Genomic DNA, 16,111 nt, shown 5'->3' on the forward strand with positions numbered 1-16,111 from the left:
CAATGCTTTATTAATGCTGCAGTGATAATATTGTTGTCCCTTTTGTGCTCTTGGCCAGGATCCAGTGACTATAGGCAATCACTGTCAGTCAGCTCAGAAAGCTTATCAGTTCTTATAATCCCTTTAAACAAATTTTGCTTATCTTTTGCTTATTTTTTTCTTCAATGTATAGCTGATTAGTAATATTAAATGTATTTAGTTGTAGGAATTATCATATTTGTTCATCTTTTTTTGAACTTTTTATAAGTTCATTTTAGTTACACAAAATGTTAGTTATACCAGCATGGAATATAATTTGTTTTAATTCAGTCCCCACTATTTCCCATTTCCATCCTTCTCTCCCCTCTCATTCCTTCCTCCTGTTCCCTTTCTTCTACTGATCTTTCTTCTATTTATTAATTTTTTTAAAAATTAGTGCCTTGTGGATATACATAAAGGTGAGATTCACTGTGATTTGTCATATGTGTACCTAAGAAAGTTTGGTCGGGTTCATTCCATTTTTTTTTTTTTTTCTTTTTCCATTCCTCCTCCTCATACCTTTGATCTCGATTCTGTTTTCATGGAAACCCCCCCACCCCCACAATTTTCTCTTTTTTTTCTTATTTTGGTCTGACTTCCACATATTAGAGAAAATATTTGACCCTTGACTTGATTTTCTGGGTCTGGTTTATTTTTTTCGTCTCCGTTCCATCCATTTATTGGCAGATGCCATAATTTCATTTTTCTTTATTGTTGAGTAAAACTCTATTGTGTATCTACACACACACACACACATACACACTATATTTTCCTTTTCTGTTCATCTGTTGGCAGGTATCCGTCTATTCTGATTTCATAGCTTAGCTATTGTGAATTGTGCTGCTATAAACATGATATGACTACATCCCTGTAGTATTCTAATTTTAGTTCTTTTGGATATATACCAAGGAGTGGCATAGTTGGATCATTTGGTGGTTCCATTCCTACTTTTTTGAGGAATCTTCAAACTGCTTTCCTGAGTAGTTGTTCTAATTTGCAGTCCCATCAACAATGTATGACTGTACCTTTTCCCCCAAAGCCTCACCGACATTGATCATAATTTGTTTTCTTGATAATTGCCATTTTTACTGGAGTAAGATGAAATCTCAATAGTTTTTATTTGTATTCTCTGATTGTTAGAGATGTTGAACTTTTTTTCGTATCTTTAATAGCTATTTGTAGTTCTTCTTTTGAGACGTGTTTGTTCAGTTCTTTTGTCCAATTGTTGATTGGGTTTTTTTTTGGTGTTAAGTTTTTTGAGTTCTTTATATATTCTAGATATTAATCCCCTGTCTGAGGAATAGGCACCAAAGATCTTCTGCTATTCTGTAGGTTCTCTCTTCACACTCTTGTTTCCTTTACTATGTAGAAACTTTTTAATTTGATGCCTTCCCACTTTTTGAATCTTAGTTTTATTTCTTGCTCTTTAAGAATCTCGTTAAAGAAGTTGATGTCGGTATTAATACGTTGGAGTGTCGAGCCTACATTTTCTTCTGACAGTTGCAGAGTATCAGGTCTAATTCCTTGGTCTTCAGTTCACTTTGATTTGACTTTTATACAGGCTGAGAGATAGGAATTAAGTTTTATTCTTCTGCATATATATGGATGTCCAGTTTTCCCACCACCTTTTGTTAAAAAGGCTATCTTTTCTCCAGTCTGTGTTTTTGGTACCTTTGTCAAGTTCCAGATGACTATATCCGTGTGAGTTTGTTTCTATTCTATTCTATTGGCCTTTATGTCTGTTTTGGTGCCAATACCATGCAGTTTTTGTTACTTTAGCTCTGTGGTATGATTTGAGGTCTGAAATTATGATGCCTTCAGTATCTGTTTTTTTTTTAAATTCAGGATTGCTTTGCCTATTAATAAAATTAGATATAAAAAAGAATCACCATAGATACTACTGAAATCCAAAGGATCATTAGAAACTATTTTGAAGATTTATACTCCAATAAAGTAGAAAATCTTAAAGATATTGACAATTTCTAGATTGAACCGTGAGGATATAGAAAGCTTAGACCAATATTAAATAATGAAATTGAAGCAGTTGTTAAAAGCTCTCCAACAAAGAAAAGCCTAGGACTAGATGGATTCTCAGCTGAGTTCTACTAGACTTTTAAAGAACTAATGCCAATCCTTCTAAAATTATTCCATGAAATTGAAAAGGAGGGAATACTGCCAAATCCTTTTTTTTTTTTTCATTTTTAATCAGAAAGGCATTTTTTTCTCTTTTTTAGCAGTGCTAGGTATTAAACCTAGGTACACTCTGACACCAAGCTACATCCCCAACCTTTTTAATTTTGGTTCAGGCTCTTGCTAAATTGACCAGTCTGGTCTCAAACTTGGGATACTCCTGCCTTAAGAGTTTGGGTCACTGGTGTTCTAGAAATGTGCTACTGAACTTAGGTAAAAAGGCAAAAAAAAAAATTTAAATTTTTTTTTATCTCTTTTGAATAGAAAACTTGCCATATCCATCTAGAAACTATTGAAAAACTACTGTTTGTCATAATCAAGTTATCTTGGATTCATTTCTATCTGGACTTCATTTCTTAGACTTCTTTTAACTTCAAACACTACATTTAGCTTCGTCTGAATTTTCCAATTATAAAAGCATTATTAGAGTATATTTTATGAATGTTAGCATATTTTCAGTTTTGAATTTCTTGTGCTTTTCATTTTTTAATACAGTATTTCTAAAATACTCTATATCCTTGATGCATTTTAAATTGCCTGTACTAGATTTATCATTCCTCAGTTACTTTATTAAATTTAAAAAAATAATTTTATAGGTCTCGTGGCTAAATAGTCACACATCCTTCATGATACAGTTGAATGAAAAGGACTCAAAATTGCAAAAATTTGAATAAGGAATTGAAGACATGTTTTAAAATAATTTAACTTAATTCTCTACAGATGGTCCCTCCCTAAAAGAAACAACAGGACCCAGCAGACAGATTTTACAAGGTATGACAAATTTTTATGTTTCTCAATGTTATGAAATCGATTTCATAATTTTCAGTTGTCTAGAGTTTTCCTTTAAGAAAAATACATAACAAAATATTTATGTTTAAAATGTTATTTCTTCTTAAGTGATTTTTTTAAATATATATACTATTTAGGTATATTAACTGATTTTTTTTTTTTTTTTGGTCACTTGACTGTTAAAAAAAAAAATTTTTTTTCAGAAACTACGAAGTTTAAATATAAGTAATTACCAGGCTTGTGGACATAGTAATGCTATAGTAGTATTCTGTTTGCCTTCATAGGATTATTATATAGATTTTCCAAGAATAATAATCAGTATATTCTTACGTTGTGGGGAAAATTTAGAGCTAAAAATGTAATGCAGGATAAGACCTCTGTCATATTTGTAGATTTCAGTTAATGGTACCTAATCAAGTATTACATGTCATGTAAAATGAGACATTATAAAGTTTATAAGTGAAAGAAAATCAGCTTTGTCTGGAAACTATTGTAGTTTCCATTTTGGAGATGTGAACCAATATTTGACTCTGAGGTTCCACTTAGACTTTATTGCTAAGGGTTTCTAATTCCCAGCTTTATTTACTTTTGATTCCAGTCTGACTTTTTCAGTAGCTTCTGGTCTAGTCAGTACTATACCTGTTTTCTCCACTATTTCTTGATCTAACATTTGCTTTTTATTTTTTCACTGAGAATGTTTCTCCATGTTGAAGAATTCATTTTCAAAAGGCTTAATAAGTGTATCTTCCATTCACTAATTATTCATTTATAAATTACAGAGAATTATTTCGGAATATCCTTTGCTAAAATAGCTTGTAATCATGTATATTTGATACAGCTATATCATTTGCTATAAGTTAGTTTTGATAACAGTTCAGTTTTTGAAAATTATCATGAGAGAAAAAGAAAGGATCTAGCCTTCTAGTTATCTTTTATACAGCTAATATTAAAATCAGTTTGTATTTTCTGATTATCTATCAATTTATTGTGACTGAAGGAAACCAGTAGGTAGCTGAAGGACAGATATAGCTGGTTCAAACTTTCCTGCAAAACTACCATGAATACTATGAGTTAACTGAATTTTTCAATTATTTGCTATATCTTGAATAAGAATCCTGGTTTATTAAGTTTGGGAGGATATTATCAACATCCCATCAAGTTTTCCAAGGTTTTAACTTTATACAAGTTAAGCATATTGTTTATGTATTTCTTTAGTGATTTTTCTTCTTAGTTACTATTAAGTAAGCTGGGCTTAGATAGTTAATAACACTTGCTAATGAAACCAGTTTTCAGGTTAGCACATAGCCAGGGACTTTCTAATCTAAGGAAAAATCAAGGACAAGTGATTCTTTTCTTTTTCCTTCCAGTGTCTACAGATGTTTTCATTGCTGATTTTACCAAAACACTGCTTAAAATATGTAAAGATTTAATATAAAAGTTTATAGCTTAGGCACTATTTGAGACAACTTTTTCACTGCTGTGACTAAAAGACCTGACCAGAACAATTGTAGAGGAGGAAAAGTTTATTTGAGGGCTCACAGTTTCAGAGGTCTTAGTCCATAGACAGCTAGTTCCATTCCTGGGGCTCAAGGGCATCTTGGCAGAAGAGTGTGGTAGAAGGGAAGCAGCTCACTGTGATGATCAGAAAACAGAGAGAGAGATCTCCACCTGCCAGATACAAATATATACCCCAAAGCCATACCCCCAATGCCTCACCTCCCCCAGCCACACCCTGCCTATCTTCAGCTACCACTCAATTATTCCCATCAGGTGATTAATTTATTGAGTTGAGGGTCTCATAACTTAATCATTTCTTCTCTGAACCTTCTTGCATTGTCTCACATAAGCTTTTGGGGCACACCTCACATCCAAACTATAGCAGGGATCTTCATCCCACTTTGATGTGTATCTTTCTCTAAAAAGTATTCTCTGACAAAACTTATTGCGGAAAAATTTCTTAAGAAAGCAACTAGCTTTCTGAAGAATAGTTATAATGAATCAAAATTCTATACAAATGAAAAATTAAATGTAGGTATTAAAGGATGAGTTATATTTGGTACTATACTTGACGTAAATTCTGTAGTAGCAGGTGAACTGAAATATAATATCTTAGCACACAAGAGATTCAATTGGACTTATTAGTGGTCAGTTTTTAAATTATTAGAAATTGTTTTAAGTTAAATCTGTTTCTATATGTAAAAATAATTATAGTTTACTTTTTATTGTTCAGGGAATAATAAAAAATAGGTATTTCTAAGTTGGGTACATGCTTTTTGCACATTACCTATTTCTTTTCAGATAGTGTAGTTAAGCTATGCTTGGCGGCGCTTGCCAATAAATCCCAGTGATTGGGAAGCTGACCCAGGAAGATCACAAATCGGCAACTTAGTGAGACCCAAGGCCAATGTCGGCAACTTAGTGAGACCCTGTGTCAAAATAAAAATAAAAAGAACTGGCGATGTAGCTCAGTGGTAAAGTGCCCTTGGGTTCAATCCGTAGTACCCACCCACCCCAACACACACACACACACACACACACACACACACACACACATACACACACACACACAAAGTGACTCTAAGGCAAAGTATAAAAAAAATAAGGTCAGATAGGGTACTTGATTGTATTGAAGAGTACTGTTATATTTAGCAAGCCATGATTAAAGTTTAAGAAATAGCATTGTATTACATAGTAAATTTTACTCATTAAGGATTTAAATGTTGAATAAGTTATTATCTTAGTTGAGTCTTTTCAGAAAAAAAATGAACAATGTATGTTAAACTTCCTTCTTGATGTTTTTAATGTTTTCCAGGCAAGTATCACTTATTAAATAATAACATCTGAGTTCTTGAGCAGTTAGAACATCAATATCAGTGTCCCATCAATGTAGTATTTAATTTTTAAAAGTTCAACATGTATTTTATATTCATTTAAAAATATTTAAATCCCTGGTTTCTTTCACTTTGAGTTTGAGCATAGTATATAACAAATGTAGGTAACAAATACTTTAAGATAATTAATACATATCTCAACATAGGCAGAATTAGGGGCCACAGGAAATTCTAGTTCCAAATGGTAATAATTTTAATCACCAGCAGAGGGCTCTGTATGTACATGGATTCATAATTAGAAAACTTCCTTGACCGGTTCATTTAGGCTAATGCAGTTTCCTTCCCTAAATAAATTATTAAAACTTTTGTATTCTTTTAAGCCAGAAATACAGAGATTAATGTTTGTGGTTTATCATATTTTCCTTTTTAATGTTTGCAGTTTTTAAAAATCAGTTCGTTTACTTCTTCATTTAAATTATTCCTGTAAGAGCAAGTATAATTTACCAGATAGTTTAACCCTGTTGATTTTAAAAACATTATTTAAATTCAGTAAATATACTTGATAACTGATTTTCCAAATTGATATTTAGATGTCTATATGATTTTAAGAGTATAATTCAAAGACATTTTCTGTTTTAAATTGAACGGAAGCTATGGTGCTTACTTTTATTCTGCTTTATTTTTAGGTGTATTTTTACACATTCTAGCAGATACACTTGGGAGTATTGGTGTAATTGCCTCTGCAATCATGATGCAGAATTTTGGTTTGATGATAGCAGATCCTATCTGTTCGATCCTTATAGCCATGCTTATAGTTATAAGGTAAGTATTATTATGTTACTCACAGGTATTAAAATGAGAGGTAGGTGAAAAACATTGAATTTCTTTAAAAAAATTCCTACATAAATTCTCTTCTCACTTTTATAATTTTTTTCTTTTTCTCATTTATTTCTTTTATAGAACTTGACCTTTTTTTTGGGGGGGGCACTAGGATTAAACCCAGGGTTTTGTATGTGCTAGGCACTCTACCACTGAACTCCATCCCAAACCCTTTTTTAAAAATTTTATTTTGAGACAGAGTCTCACTAAGTTGTCAAGGCTGCCCTTAATCTTGCAGTTCTCATGCTTCAGCCTCCTCATTAGCCATATTGTCATTGCAGAAGTCTCTCAAAAATGCTTATTGAAATAAATGTATGTTTAATTCCCACCTAGATTATAAAATTCTTGAGGAATCATCTCTTAGCTCTTTTCTTTTTATTTCCTACCATAGTCCCAATGTATATGTAAAAGTATTTGTGTGTATAGATGTATAACTTCTCAATAAACATTTGCTGAATTAGATTGTATAGTTATTATCACCAAAGTTTCTCTTACCCTGAGACATTTTATTATTGCTTTAATTTTTATCAGAATTATATGTTCCTTTATTTTATGGTCATCAGTTATTTTAAAATTTGCATATAATGTCTGTATTAGAGTATTTTTTTAGTATTTATTTTTTAGTTGTAGTTGGACACCGATATCTTTATTTTATTTATTTATTTTTATGTGGTGCTGAGCATCGAACCCAGGCCCTCGCACATGCTAGGCGAGCGCTGTACACTGAGTGATAACCCCAACCCCTATATTAGAGTATTTTTATGTTTCCAAATGATTTTACACTCAGGTTCTTTTGTAATGAAAGCAAAGGCCTACTTGAGGTCAGACTGATGGTTTTTATAGCTCATAGTTGATTAGAGTAGATTGCGATGAAATCATAATGTTAAAATTACTCACAAGTGGAGATTTTGAAGTTTCTTTCTAAAGAATATACAAATGTAGATTAATTTTTAATTTCTGTATATTATTAGTATAAGGAAGCAACTCTGTTATACTGAAGTCTTTCTAAAGCTTAGAATGCCTTTTCTTCATCTTTGGAAATCTTACTACACTTTCTTGAAAGTTTGGCTTAGGTGTTACATATTCTATGAAACCTAACTGCTGATGAATTTGGTAAGTTTTATATCTGTGTTTCTTTATAGATGCATTCAGTAGTCATTTTATTTTTTATGTATTATATTTCTTAGTTGCTTCTAATATTTCTTAAGAGTATTATCACTTTTTTTGTCTCCATTATTATTATCCTAATTCTGTCTATTATATCTTGCTTGGAAAACTATGACAGTCTCCTTTCTGTCTCTTGAAACTCTCCATGCTGGCTAAAATTATCTTTCTTTAATGAGGATAACAAGATATATAAAAGTCATCTTTTTTAAAAAAATACTTTTTCATTGTTTTAAGTGGGTATCTAATTCTGACAAAAAGTTGGCACACTGATTCTGAATAAAAAGAAATTTGTGTCTTTTTTCAACATAAGGGAATTACTTTTTCTAACCCCAAATAGGGACTTCTTACTTAGTCCTGTTCTCATTCATTTATTCCATAAATATAAGTAAGCAAACAGAGAAAACTTTTTAAAAACTGAAATATAACACACTTAAAAAAAAACTGCACAAATAATTTTCAGCAAATAATTTCTTAAAAGTAGATTCTTTTAGCCAGGTTGAAAAAGACAACATCCAAAGACAACTACTGATTTTTCACTGTAATAGGAGAGAGAGAAACAGATTAATAAGTAAACCATTCAAACATCAGTATTTTTATTGTGCTGAGAGTTAAAATAGGATATGTGATGTGACTGAGTTGCCACTTTAATCTGAGTGAAGGAAGACTTCAAAAGTGAGGGTCTTTAGGTTGAGATCTGAATGTTGTGAGAGAACTGGTGGGAGGAAGAACTTTTTAGTTTAAGAACCAGCTAATATAAAAGCCCCATAGTGAAAACAGCTTTGCCACTGAAAGGAGGCTAGTATGGCTGCAACAGGGAGTAAGAAGGGTTTAAGATAAAGTTGGAATGGGCTAGGAGAAATTATGCAGGGCTAGAAGTTTGGATTTTGTACCAAGTGCAGTGGGACATCTTCATAAAGGAGTGACAATATTTAATTTATATTTTAAAAATCATTTTGACTGAGGTGTTGGAAATAGGGGCATAAGTACAGACAGATGGACCAGTCATGGACCAAGTTAGAGGTCATGGTGGCTTGGCTTAAGGTACTGATATAGAAATGGGGAGATGTGGATCAAATTAGAAAATGCAGTAGGGTTGAGCCAACAAGATTGGCTCATGGATATGAATGTATAGATCAAGACTAAGTGGACAAGGGAATCAGGGATAATTCCTAGAATTTTTACCTGCACAATTAGGTGAATGAAAGTGTTGTTAATTGAAAGAAGATTGGAAAAAGAGTAATGTTTTTGTTAGTTTTTGAAGGGGCCTATAAATCACAAGTTCTTTTTTCAGTTGTCACAGGTTTAAGATCTTTCATTAGACATTTATATAGAAATTTCAGGTAGGTAGTATACAAATATGGAATTATTGGTAGCAGTCAGCTGTACATAGATTTTAGAAATAGTCCACATGTAAGCGGGGCATGGCAGTGCATGCCTGTAATCCCAGCGGCTTAGGAGGCTGAGGCAGGAGGATCTTGAGTTCAAAGCCGGCCTTAGCAAAAGCAAGGTGCTAAGTAGCTCAGTGAGACCCTCCCACTAAGTAAAATGCAAAATAGGGTTGGGGATGTGGCTCAGAGGTCAAGAACCCCTGAGTTCAATCCCTGGTAACCTCCCCCCTAAAAAGAAAATAAATATTCCACATGTAGATTTAAAGTCATGGAGTCAAACTACCATTCTCATTACTTCTATTTTCTTGGAAAAATGCCCCTTAATATCATAGTTCTTGCTGAAACCTAGCTTCGGGGTCCCTTTCAATATAGTATTTTAGGCAGCCACAACCAGCCATATAAAACCTGTTTGTCATCTTTAGCTAGGACCTACTGACCTCTTTTTTATTTAATTAATTTTTTTTAAGTTGTTAATGGACCTTTTTTTTTTTTTTTAATTTATATGCAGTGCTGAGAATTGAATTTAACCCAGTGCCTCACACATGCCAGCTCACTGAGCCACAACTCCAGCCCGTTTTTTAGGTTAATTCTTTTTTTTTTTTTTTTTTTGTGGCGGTGCTGGGGATTGAACCCAGGGCCTTGTGCATGCAAGGCAAGCACTCTACCAACTGAGCTATATCTCTAGCCCCTACTGACCTCTTCAAAAGTTTTTGTAGTTTACATATATACATAGTTTCAGGTCATAGAATTGTATTCCTTTTCATTATTGTAGATTCCTTTCATTATTGTTAAGGTTTAGCATTTATATTATTTGCTCTTTTATCTGATAGTTAAAGTAATATATGCTGATTATAAGAAATTTTTTACTAAATGTATGATAGGTATTAAAATGTTTTGTAATCACACTGTTTGGAGATAACAGATAACTTAAAAATCATTTGTCAAATGCTACGATGCCTTGTATTAGGCTATTAACAAGATAGGCAAATGCCTGCCATTGTGGAGCTTACATTTTCATAAGTGAAATAGTAAAGCAAACAAATGTGCAAACAGATAATGTAATCATTTTGTGATAAATGTGCTAAAGCAGGATAAAGATATACTATTTTAGAAAAGCCTGACAAGGCTACTTCATAAGGTGACATTTGAACAGAAACATGAATGGTAGAAGAGAGGGACATAGGACTACTCAGAGGAAGAGCGTTCCTAGTAGATGGAGCTTCATTTATAAATACACAGAGGCAGGGACATGCCTGACATGATTGAGGAAACAGCAAGTGGAGCAGTATAGTTGGAATGCTGTGAGCAGAGCAGAGTAGTGGATAGCCAGAGTTCAGAGAACAGATTGGGTGGAAGATATACATTTGGGTATCATCAGTTTATATACAGTATTTGAAGCCACGAGGTTAGGTGATTATGCCCAGAGAATAAGGAGAGAGGACTGAGGACTAAGCCCTAGGAATGGTGAGCAGTCAGAGGCAGCAATAGCAAGGAAGAACAAAGTGGAGTGCTGTGAGGTGGGAGGAAAGACATGAACACATGTTTCAGAATCTGTGTGAAGAAAAGTGTTTCAAACAGGAGGGAATAAGCTGAATGCTCCTGAGAATGATAATTGGCAACTTAGACCAGACATTCAGGAGGGTGATAAGAATGAAAGCCTGATCAGAGTAGCTTCAAGAGAGAATGGGAAGGGAGGAAATTAAAAGAGCAACTACAGTCAACTCCTTTTCAAAGCCTTCTGCTGTAAAGGGAAGCAGTGTGATTGCCTGGCAGTACTGAGGACCCACTTTGAGGTTTGTGGTCATGAATTTACAGTGAAAACAACTTGTACAGAAGTCTGTTTTTCTCCAGTCTTATTTAAGCTACTTGGTAAAATTTATGGAATACACAGAGAGCTGTATTTAACAGATTTGTGTTTTGTCAGGTCAGTACTGACAGAAAGGGCAATGCAGGGATTACAATGATGGAAAATTGAGATTTAAAAAGTAATGATACATGCTTTAAAGAAGCCATCAGTGGATTAGAGGTTTTTGTTTTGTTATTGGTTTGGAAAGCAGTGTTAGACTGCAGGTATTAAAGGAAGTGATCCAGAAATAGGGAGGTTTATTCACATTGTGAAATGCTCAAAAATTGAGATCGTAAGAGTCCAAGGTATAATCATAGGGGTGGAGGTTAAGATTATCAAACAGGGGCCAAAGGTTGGATGGATTGTTCACGTGGACATTTAAAGTAAGAGTAATGAAAAGTGTAGGTGTGAAAAGATGATAAACCTGTTGCTAAATCTTTCTTCTGTAACTGAAGGGGACCAATCAAGAATTTTAAGAACTGGTTACAAGGTGTCTGGAGTGTAGAATAATCTGATGGGTGTGGCCTTCAAGGAACTGTATTGTGGGTAGGAGGATGTGGGAGGAACAGTGAACTGAAAGTGTAGTAGTAAGCAAGGAGAACATCTCTCTCCCCACAACCTGTAGTACTGGTAGTGTAGGAAAAAAAAATAGCACTTTGCACCAGTGCTGTAGGGAAGGAAGACTGTGCCCTTAGGTGATATCTAGTTTTCTGCAGTTTTCTCTGTTCAAGAAAAGGCAGAGGATTTAGTGAAAATTACATTTTTTAAAGTAGCTTGTTTAAATCATAGAAATAATTCTACAAATTAGAATTCTGTATATTCTGACATATGGAATAGTTGACAAAGAAACTTAGCATTCTATAGGAAAATTTAGAGGAAAAAATAAACCATAGGTTCATCAGAAAAGGGACCCCTGTTATTATTTGTATGGGTTTGCTTTTGGGGATTTTTTTTTTTGTCTTATTTCTAAACTTCATTTCCTCCATAATGTTTTTATTTGCTTTATGCATATCAAGATATATTTTTAGTAGGAAGTGATCCAGAAAGGTGATAACTTCCCTCTTCTGATTATAAAAGTAATACAGAGTCATCACTTGGAAAATACTGAAAAGTGTAAAGAAGTGAAAAAAAAAGTAGTCAGGATCATAACACCCAGAGGACATATAATCACTGTTAACATCATTTCTTTTTTTCTTAAAAAAAAAAAAAATTACAGTTCTGAGAATTGAACCCAGGGCCTTGCACATGCCAGACAAATACTCTACCTGAGCTACACCCCTAGCCCTGACATTATTTCTTTACGATTATGTCAAGGCATATTTTTAAAAAAATTACTGAGCTTTAACTATATGCACAGATTATTAAGCTTGGTCACCATCAGAACATTCACAGGTTTGAGGTGAAAGATAATAGTACAGTTACTATTTTTAAAAAAGTTTTGGAATGATTTATTAGGTAATAAAGGCTTAATTTGATAACACAAAATAAAAAGATATAGCACAACACATAAGAATGATTCATTCTAATAAAATGTCCATATTCTCTTTACAGGTATGAGGAGGGAAATATACTGTTTGCATGTTTGTGTGTGTGTCCCTGAGTGGCTAATTGAATCTGTCTGGGTGTACTTTTAAAATTATGCATTTTTCCTAATTTCTTTAAGGTAAACCAGCATTTCTGACTTAAGACTTAAAAGACTTAATTTTTTTTTTAAGGAGAGAGATTTAAAAAAAAAAAAAAAAGTAGCTCCAAAGTACAAAATAAATTCCAGCTCAGACTATTTTTCTGCTAAGACAGCAAACTTAATTTGCTCAAATACAACATGATAATGGAATATTTATGAAGAGATTGCTCTGGGGTGTTTTTTAGACTGTTTAAAAGTTTGTCTGATTAGCCCAAACTAATTTGACGAAATACCTGAAAACTCTTAAAGGACTCAACAAAGTAGAATATAAAGAAGTAATTTTCTCTATCTTTACAAAAGAAATAATCTCACTCTTTAGATATTCTCGGTTTGTTGTTGCTCTGTTGAAAACATGCCATGGAAATCTGTGTCTCTCCCTTCTAGGCTGCTGAATGTTCCATTTTCACTTTCACAGTGAAAGTGGTTTCCTAGAAAAAGACAGTTTTTCTCTCAACATTTTCTAACACAGGCGAAGGGTGATAGAAATTTCTGCATTATGTTGGGATGTATTTTTTTCCCAATGAAGAGCAGAAGATTGAGCATAAAAGTGAGAGTTTAATTTTTTATTTTCTGAAATATATTTTCTGTAAGAGATTTCAGAATGATTATGTTTTCTTCCATTAGTAAGGTGAATAAGAACTGAAAGTGAATTCAGAACTTAGAATGCAGAAATCTGAACAATTAGTATGGTTTTGAGTTACACTGTGATTTAGATTTAAAAATGATGCCATTTACATATATCTGTACCTTGATTTTTTTATTCACTGAAATGAAAGGGATACCTATGCGTGATGGAAAAGAAAAACATGAGAAGGACACAGAAATATGCTTGGTTTCTGGTGTAGTATTTCTGAAGCCTTGCTGGATCCTTTTAAAATTCGTTTTTCTGCAATTTACCAATAATCATCTTTTGTGGTGCTTTGTGCTTTTTTCTTATCATAATCATTTGAATATCCAAAAAAAATTTCATAACCAAAAGAAAGTCTTTTTGTTAGGTACAAAAGATTTTTAAATAATATATTTATTTATTGTTGAAGGAAAAGAAAAAAAAAACACTCTAACTTTTTAGAGGCAAACTAAACAAGCTTTAGAAATGACAAGTAATGGTCTATATAGGAATGTGAAATAGAATATATGCTCATGAAAACAAAATTTGCACACTTGACATTCTAAAAAATAAGTGATCACCATTGTTCACACATACAGGATTTGAACAAGGTACTGATATTATTGATTCCTAATTATTTATGGCCTATATTAAGTAAAAAGTAAGCAATTCTTTAACATGCAGGAAGCTATCATGTCTTCAAATGCTCATATATGAGAAATTGTAGATTTTTTTTTTAAATGTTTTTGGGTGTTCCCTAACAATTTCCGTTGTGGTTTGCCTTTTAAGTGGTTAAATTTATGAACTATACTTTTGGGGACTAAGATACAGGTAAATAGTTTGTCAGAATTTTAACTTGGTACTTGTATTTGTACTCAATATGTATACAATATTCATATTGTAAAATGGAAACTCAGTGAATTTTTTTTCTTTAAAAATGTTACTATTTCAGTTACCACATCTAGATGGTTTTGATTAAAACATTTACCATGGAACCAAGTTACTTTTTGCATTGCTTCTAAAATAATGGTTTTCAAACTGTTAACTTAAAAATACCTTAAAACACAACCAGTTTGTAGATTAGGAATCACTTTTACTCCAGTTAAAGTTATTTATTCATTACTGATGGAAGCACCATATTACAAATCTAAAATGGTTATTTGAATGCATAGACTGAATAGAGCCTTCTGAGATACCATTTTCTATTCTGAGTTACTCAGGAATCTGTTGTTGAAATATATCTATTTCCTTTTAAACATCAAGCACACTGTATTTTCCCCTCTGTACTAAAGTAAAAAAAACTCTACAAAACATCAAATGAATAGAACTACTTATTAAATTCTAATAAAAGAAACAGAAGTATAGCTTCAGACTTTATATATTACTTGATCTTTAACATGAAATTATATAATAAAATGATTATTAATATATTCTTGATTATTAAAAGAAAATTTATGGACAAGCACTCTGTATGCTATTTCTACTTTTAATATAATCATATCAGTTTTGTTGAGATATTTGAACTGTAGCTTTAAATATTATACATTTCATAATTAACTTATTGAATAAGGAAATATTGTGTATTTCATAATTATATTTATTGTATAAGGAAATATTGTATATTTAATGATTAATTTTATTGAAGTTTAAAAGGTAAAAGGAAGGAAATCATTCATAATCAGAATATTATTTCTTTACCTACAAAAGTTTTAGAACTGTTGATAAGAAACTTTAATATAACTGTTTTGTGATTTGCAATTTTTTTTTTTTAGAGAGAGAGAGAGAATTTTTTGATATTTATTTTTTAGTTTTCGGTGGACACAACATCATTATTTTATTTTTATGTGGTGCTGAGGATCCAACCCAGCGCCCCGCGCATGCCAAGCGAGCGCACTACCACTTGAGCCACATCCCCAAACCCCATGATTTGCAATTTTATTTCTCATACAAAGAAGGAAAATAAACAGTGTAAGAAAACTAGACATATATGTTAGTAGATGTTTGATGTCTAAGTAGGTATCTATGTGCAGTTCTTTTATTATTTAATCTCTGTTGGGTGTGGTGGTACCTACCTGTAATCTCAGATACTTAGAAGGCTGAGGCAGAAGGATTGAAAGTTCAAGGCCAGCCTCATAACTTAGCAAGACCCTGTCTCAAAATTTTAAGAAAAGGGTGCTATATTGGGGAGCCATGCTCAGGAGGTATGAGCTGCCTGGGAAAATAAAAAGTCTGAAATAATCAGAAAGAAATAAAGACAGAGCCGAGGTTAGATTTATAAAGCAGAACATCTGATGGATCTTCCAGTCCTGATGGGAACTAGAACTGAACAACTGAAAAAGGCTCCCATTCTTTATTTAAGGGCGAGTACATCAAAGGCCCCAGGGAAAAGGTTTCAATGGGAGGAGTCTTGTTTAGGTGCTTCCTTCTCAGTGTGGTAGGGGTCTTGCAGTAAACTGGTTGACTGACCTTTGGCAAGTTAAACCCATCTCCATCTCTGGGAGGCTGTGCTTTAACTTGAGTGGTGAGCTAGAACAGGGTGCCATGTGATTTAGGCGTTCTTACACTAGTGGATTCTGAGAGTTCCTAAAACCAGGCTTCCCTGCCTAATAGCTCCAACATTGCTCACTTTACACATGGCTCATAGATGGGCTGGCTCATAGATGGCTTCTGGCAGGGTCGGGTAGAGGGGCTTATTGTTGCTCTAATAGCTGA

General features: G+C 33.0%; 1 protein-coding gene and 1 non-coding gene across 3 annotated transcripts in view; one reads left to right on the plus strand and one right to left on the minus strand.

Moving 5' to 3' along the window:
• Slc30a7 (solute carrier family 30 member 7) overlaps positions 1-16,111 on the plus strand; it is a 94,253-nt gene that overhangs the window by 27,439 nt on the left and 50,703 nt on the right. For both annotated transcript variants that reach the window (XM_076863319.1, XM_076863318.1), the window contains exons 7-8: positions 2,929-2,979; positions 6,515-6,650. In XM_076863319.1, the coding sequence (XP_076719434.1) occupies positions 2,929-2,979; positions 6,515-6,650 (187 nt within the window). The remainder of the gene's footprint in view (positions 1-2,928; positions 2,980-6,514; positions 6,651-16,111) is intronic.
• Trnaa-ugc (transfer RNA alanine (anticodon UGC)) lies at positions 9,873-9,949 on the minus strand. The gene has a single exon. It is a non-coding gene; the product is annotated as a tRNA-Ala (tRNA).

Source organism: Callospermophilus lateralis, chromosome 7, assembly GCF_048772815.1.
Source record: "Callospermophilus lateralis isolate mCalLat2 chromosome 7, mCalLat2.hap1, whole genome shotgun sequence".
Classification (NCBI taxonomy): Eukaryota; Metazoa; Chordata; class Mammalia; order Rodentia; family Sciuridae; genus Callospermophilus; species Callospermophilus lateralis.